Source organism: Belonocnema kinseyi, chromosome 3 (assembly GCF_010883055.1).
Source record: "Belonocnema kinseyi isolate 2016_QV_RU_SX_M_011 chromosome 3, B_treatae_v1, whole genome shotgun sequence".
In the NCBI taxonomy this organism is placed as follows: Eukaryota; Metazoa; Arthropoda; class Insecta; order Hymenoptera; family Cynipidae; genus Belonocnema; species Belonocnema kinseyi.
In genome coordinates, this window is record NC_046659.1 from 102,908,089 (window position 1) to 102,915,695 (window position 7,607).

At 28.2% G+C, this 7,607-nt stretch overlaps 1 protein-coding gene across 1 annotated transcript in view; it reads right to left on the bottom strand.

Annotated features, from left to right (window-relative positions):
• Positions 1-7,607, bottom strand: part of LOC117169963 — a 10,777-nt gene that overhangs the window by 996 nt on the left and 2,174 nt on the right. Inside the window, exons 3-4 of the mRNA XM_033356473.1 lie at positions 3,481-3,879; positions 3,311-3,367 (exon numbers count right to left, since the gene is read on the bottom strand). Of these exons, the coding sequence (XP_033212364.1) occupies positions 3,311-3,367; positions 3,481-3,879 (456 nt within the window). The remainder of the gene's footprint in view (positions 1-3,310; positions 3,368-3,480; positions 3,880-7,607) is intronic.

Sequence of the window (7,607 nt, forward strand, 5' to 3'; positions counted from 1 at the left end):
CTACAAGCTATCTAAGGATGGTACTATAGAACGCCACCTCAAGGTAGGCCTAGTGGTGCCATCTCTTGGTCAGGCCGGAAACTTATCAATCCACCCTCGTAGTGCACTAACATCGCTTGGCCACTACTAGAACCCTCGTATATATGATATAATAAAATTATCATATAATGTAAAATCTTGCAATGTACGATATCATGATTTTACGCTATTATAATGTGATAATTACGATATATAGCGCAGGAATTACGGTATATATTGCAATTCTTGCGATATCGTTTTCTCCGTGAAGATTGATCTCACTATAAATAACTTAATATTTCTATTTACTATTCTATTTATTTATTTATTTAGTGTGAAGTGTGATACTCTATCAAATTTGGTATGTATGATAAAAATGTACAAATCTTACCGATATATTTTATTCATTCTGGGTATTTAAATTTGAAGATAACGACAAAGAAGATTCAAGTCTCATGAACGTACTTGTATGCCGGTATAAAATTTGATTTTCGCTGAGCCTAGTTTCTGGAAAAAGTAACAAAATTTTATTTTATATTTTTATAATAATTTAAATAAATATTTAATTAATTACTAAGTACTGATTTAAATGAAATAATCAGAAATGTCTCTTCCGTAATTGTGTAAGGCAAACATTAAAAGTTAAAATTCCATGATCCAATTGTTCGAAATAAAAAAATTTCAATTTTAAAGAATGAAAAATGATCTTCGGACAATTTCAACATTATTTACTGATTAAAAAAAGATATCTCTAACAGGGTGTCTGCCCCACACAGAAAACCTATAATTGTCAGGGGATTTTTATATGCGTGGGAAAACCTGAAAATGTGAAGGATTTCTTTTTAAATTCAGGGAACTTTTTCGAGATGCTGCTTAATTTTTTTGCTTGAATTGGAATGTAAAATTCAATAAAAATGATTTTCCATTTGTATAAATATCTTTATATTGCTTACTTTAACTATTTTGTTAGAAATTCGTCTTTTTTTGTTTGAAATTAATGTTTTTAACTTAAAATGTAACTATTCTATTTTTGGCTGGACATTGATCATCCTTAGTTCAAAATTATTAAAGTATCTGGTTAAAAATTCATGTGTTTTCCTAAAAAGTAGATTTTCTTTAAAGAAAAGTAATCTTCTCGGTTGAAAATTGATATTTTTACTTGGAAAATCAAAGTTTGTTTTCAAAATTCTCTCTCTCTCTCTCTCTCTCTCTCTCTTCACTTAAAATGACTCCCTTTATCACACTTTTTTCTCTTTTGGTTTAAATATCAATTACTATATGTCTTTTAGAAATTATCTGTTTTGGAATGCAAATTTAATGACTTGTTTGAAAGCTTAATTCATTTGGTAAAAAGAAATTAATTTTTTGTCGTTGAAGATTTATGATTTTAATTAATCTTGTTGGTTGAAAAGTAATTTATTTGTTAGAAACATATCGTTTTCGTTTAAAATTAATTGATTTCAGTCGAAGATTCATAATTTTAGTTAATACAAACATTATTGAAACAAATGATGTTTGTTTCAATACTCACAATTAAATTAACCAATGTTGATAAACATTCCACTAAAGAAATAGTAATATTTTTTAATATAAAAAGAATGTCTGAAAAAACAATTATTTAAACAAATTACATTTGTTTCAATAATTAAAAATAAATCATTCGTTAATTTCTGTAAATTAAAATTATTTTTTAATTATGTAAACAAAATCCATTTGTTTGAAAACGGTTTCTGTTTCTTAAAAAATCGTCGAACTGGCAGTTTATTATCGTTAAATCCATTAAATTATTTATATATTTATTTATTGTTTATACAACTAAAAATTGTTTTAAAATAAATTTACGTTATTAACGATAATAAAAGGCCAGTTCGATGAATTTTTAGAAAAAAAAACCTTTTTTCAAGAAATCGAATTTGTTTATATAATTAAAAGTTAATTAACCAGTATTAATCAATATCGCACTAGACCAACAATAATAATTTATAAAACAAACATTATTGAAACAAATGAGATTTGTTTAAACACTTACAAACCAATTAACCAATGTTGATAAAGATTCCACTAAAGAAGTAGTAATATTTTTTAATAAAAAAAAAGCATGTTCGACAAAACAATTATTTAAGCACATTACATTTATGTAAATAATAATTAAAAATGGATTATTCATTAATTTAAAAAAATGTAATTTTCAATTATTTAAAAAAATTCCATTTCTTTGAAAAATGTTTCTTTTTCCTAAAAACTTGTCGAACTGGCAGTTTATTATCGTTAAATCCATTAATTAATCTATAAATTTATTGTTTGTGCAACTAAAAAATGTTTAGAAATAAATTTACGTTATTAATGACAATAAAATGCCAGTTCGATGAAATTTTAGAAAAAAACCTTTTTTAAAGAAATCGAATTGGTTTACACAATTAAAAGTTAATTAACCAGTATTAATCAATATCGCACTAGACCAACAATAATAATTTATAAAACAAACATTATTGAAACAAATGAGATTTGTTTAAACACTTACAAACCAATTAACCAATGTTGATAAAGATTCCACTAAAGAAGTAGTAATATTTTTTAATAAAAAAAAGCATGTTCGAAAAAACAATTATTTAAGCACATTACATTTATGTAAATAATAATTAAAAATGGATTATTCATTAATTAAAAAAAATGTAATTTTCAATTATTTAAAAAAATTCCATTTCTTTGAAAAATGTTTCTTTTTCCTAAAAACTTGTCGAACTGGCAGTTTATTATCGTTAAATCCATTAATTAATCTATAAATTTATTGTTTGTGCAACTAAAAAATATTTAGAAATAAATTTACGTTATTAACGACAATAAAATGCCAGTTCGATGAAATTTTAGAAAAAAACCTTTTTTAAAGAAATCGAATTGGTTTACACAATTAAAAGTTAATTAACCAGTATTAATCAATATCGCACTAGACCAACAATAATAATTTATAAAACAAACATTATTGAAACAAATGAGATTTGTTTAAACACTTACAAACCAATTAACCAATGTTGATAAAGATTCCGCTAAAGAAATAGTAATATTATTTAATAAAAAAAGAATGTTTGAAAAAACAATTATGTAAACAAACACAAAGCCGCTGATTAATAATTATTAAAAAATCTAAAAAAAATTAAACTGAATAATGAAAAGAACGATCATACGGAATTTATGAAAAATTCAATAACATTTGACTATCCGTAATTATTATTATTCCAGAAGTCCGTCTCGAAAAAAGGGTAGACACTGGGGTGTCATCTACGCCGGTTTGTACCGGTTTTACCGGTGCAAACGGCTTGAGGCCGGCGGAATCGTGTAAAATTCGGCGGATCTGAAAATGCGTTTACAAAACTACAAATTTAAACATTGTTATTTATAAAACATGTTCAACCTGAATATCAGAAAGTTGACAATTGCCACTAGTAGCAATTACCTAGCAGGTACATTCACGACAAAACAACTGAATGGAGATCGAAAAACTGTACTCAGCAGTCTTATGTTTCGTTGTTGTTCCACCACCAAGGTTCAGGTTCGTTTCCAAAAAATTAGGATTGAGCTCGTCCTCCAAAGTTTTATGCAGTGGCATAAAACGGCTCCGAGTACGGCTCCGAGTGTGCCGTATGTTTTCGATGAATAGGAGCTCTTCTGATCTGCTGTTGGTTTCAGATTTTCGGACCGGCCGGCGAAGTTGGCACCAAATCTTCATCTTTGTTTGAAGACGGTTTGGTTTAAACTTCACCGGCCGGTCACTGAGTGGTGGGAGCGAAGTAGGAGGCACAGCCAATCGGAGAATCAATACCATAATTACCGGAAGATGACGCCTAATTCTAAAAGTGACAAATCCTTTTAAATTAAAGGAATATGAGTTTAAAGTCCCAATTGTTTAGTTTGGAAAATCTTTTATTATTTTATGACTTTAATAAGTAATTAGGTGATAAAATAAAATGAATATTTTGGGCAAAATGGATCTGAGACATTTTAGGAGGCATACGCCAACGCAAAATAGAAGGAATCTTGACCAATCAGGAAATTGGAACGAGTAAATGAGGGACTTACCACTCACCATATTGCGCGATCTGTTCGGGTCCGAATTCTGCGAAAATTCAAATTTAATAAATGAAAAATAGTTTTTTTTATAGAAATTAAAAATAAAAGTGCATATTTCATGCAGAAAAGTAACTTAAAAAGTTATTCATTCAGTTTGAAAAGTGAAAATTTAAAGTTTTAGTTACAGTTGAGTTTTTCTTACGTATAGTTCTGAATCTTACAAACATAACATTATTGTCTACTGGATAAAAACTCAAAGTACGTGTTTTGATAACATTATCTACAGTTATAATGAACAGTAAATTTTTCAACTGATGAAAATAAATTTTGAATAAAAAAGGAAATAGTATAAGAAAATGCTTTCATTGTATTGAAACCTTTGAAAAGTGCTCAAACGACTTTTTCCGAAATATTCCCTAAAGCAATTGGAAGTTTTAATTTAAAAGTTGCGCTAAATGCATCCTATTTTGCATCGTTCTAACTAGCTTAAAGCTGTTTTTTAACCATATTTTATCTCCTAAATCTATAATAATATCCTAGAAGAAAGTATGATATAGTAACTACAAAGAAGCCACACACAAACAATTATTCTTGCACTGAAAATACGCATTCACCCATATGCTTTTCAAAATAGTTTAACATACCTTCTGTTGTTTTTTTCATAACAATATAGTGCATTTTTATAAACAATTTTATTTATTTTGAACAACAGGAGGTATATTATACTATTTTGCAAAGCTTGTGCGTGAACAAACAAAAGCGGAGCGGGCTCAGATGAGTTAGTCCCCACCTACCGTCAGCCCTACAATCGGCACTATAGAAGTGTTTCACTGTATTTAACAAAAAGTAGCATAGAAAACCAATTTGAAAAAAAATGGACATCTCTGGCTCAGGTGGTAAATTTGAAAATATAGTAATGCTAAATACAATTAAATTACATTTTTCTGTAAATTTTTTTAAAAAAATAAAAGGCATGATTCACATATTTCGCCAAACCAAATTCTTCTGGATACCGCAAAGATGAATTTTATTTTTTTTAATTTTCGCCTAATGGTCAATACAAAAAATAAAATAAATAAAAAATAAAATGTGATAACTGATTTTAAATAAATTCGTTTTTTAGTTTCCGAACAGAAAGTTTTTTTCTAAACGATTGTTATAGAAACAAGGACTTAGACCAATGTCTGGATATTTATCCATTGAGAATCGTTCAATTAAAATAATTTTGTACCTTTTGAAGTTGTCCTTATTACAAAGATTTATCCATTACAAAGCTAAAATATATAAAGTGTAAAATACTTATGTCATTTTATACAACCAAAAAAATATTGATACAGTTAACTTACCTTCTATCATTCACAAAATAATCCTTCAATAGAACGATTTATGGTCGTATATGAGACAACTTTTTTATGTCTTTTTCAAGACGACTTTAGGACGAATTAAAGTTATCTTTTCTTAATGTTCCAATGACGTCCTAAAAAGGATATCTTTTGGACGTCTTTTGAACACGTGTGCCCACTGGGCTGTTACAAAAAATGTTCCAAATTGCATACCTTTCAAATGTGGATCTTTAAAAATCAATTCTTTGTGATTATATAATTTTCAAAATTCAAGAATTTTTAATTGTAACTGTTTAAAATTCTAGACATTTGGATTAGAAATATTTAGAATTCATGAGTTTTTAATTCTTACATTTTTGAATTTAAAATTTCTTTAATTTTTATGATTAGCATTCTAAATTTCTTTAATTCCTTCAATTTTCATGTATGCATCTTTAAAATAAAAAGAATTTAAAATATTTATAAATAATTAATTGAAAATTGAAAATTTTTAACAGTAAACAGTTTTTTATTTTTTATTTGGAAAATAAAGTTGCACGGAGCAACGGTGCGCTGAACAACAAATGCGCTAATTTATAACAATTGCAGGAAGAACTATCAACAAATTATTAAATAGAGAAATTCTCATTCAAAAAAGTTATTATTATTGAATTTTTGATCTACAGCGATGTATTTTTAACCAAATATTCCAGTTTTCAAACGAAAAAGATTTATGATCAACTAAACAGTTGCAGTTTAACCAAATAATTGAACTTACGGGCTCTAATGATAGATTTTGAACCAAATGGTCCAATTGTTGGACAAAGAAGATCAAACTTTAACCAAGAACAGTTGTCTCTTTAACGGACTGGTTAAGCTTTCAACAGAAATAGAGATTCTTAAAAAAAAATTACAACAAAGTGCAACTTTTATCAAGTAGCTGAATTTTTCATGAAAACAATGCATTTGTAAGGGCACGTGACAGACATCCGATTTCTGCTTTTGTGACATTTGTGACATTTTTTTGTTTTGTGAAGTCCTCACGAAATGATGCATCAAGCTGAAAATTTACATGTTAGTCCGGGAGCGGGCAATGCTGCCGTATGCAATAATATGTCCAAGGATAAAAAGGTATGATTCTTATGTATTTTGAGCCACTGAATCCGAATATACCTGGCGTTTTTTCGAAAAAGTGGTACGTTTTGTTTAAATCGCAATTGTTTAAACAAATTATGAAAAAATGACTTTTCCGATCTGGACAATTTTTTTTTAGATAATATGGCCCATTTTAAGACGAAAATGTTCCTTGTAACTTTTTCGTAAAAAGCATATTTCAAAAGTTATGAATTTTCAAAGGTTGACAATTCGACATTTTTCACCAACTTTGACCGTTAATAATTTGTAGCCTATTCAATATTTCTTAAAATTGAGAAAACCTACTTATTCTTTAGAAGCTACGCTTTAAATTGATATCATTCAATATTAGTATAGGACCGGCGAAGTTATGGTTTTCGCGACTAATAGTCAGCGCTTTTTCGACGTCTACACCGTCCTTTCGACTGCCTCGCGCGCAGCCACATGCTCTTGTTCGCGCGTCAGTGATATCGGGAATGGGTTTAAATTCGAAATAAATATTAGTTCAAAATTGAATTATTACTGGTATGAACAGTCTCTTTATATTGGTCAATACTTTCTCTGAATACGCTATTGAATAAACTCTAAATTGAAACAAGTTATTGCTTGGCGCTACGATAATTTTGCAAATTTCGCTGAAAATACCTAATTAATCTAATAGCATACACAATAAAAATGTAAATATTACACGTAATAGAATTCTTGAAAAGTAAACAATAATATTTCAAATACGTATAAAATGTTCTTATGTACATTAAAACTTTTTATCCAATACAGAATATAATTTATGTTTGCATAGACATGCTGTCGTCTTCCGCACTACTTGTGTTATTTTTATTTCTACATTTTTTTTTATTTGGCAAGAACAAAATGAACAACATTTTATTCCAGCCCTAATACAAATGCACGATTTCTCTGATATACAGGCAACGCAATGGCAGCTTGGTACGAATTCGTCAATCGGTCGCAATAGTATGTTCACTTTCTGGGGAATCAACAAGTCGTGTTGAATTTCGTATCCATAAGAAAGAGGATCTAACGCAACAGTCTTTTCATTCAAACAATTAA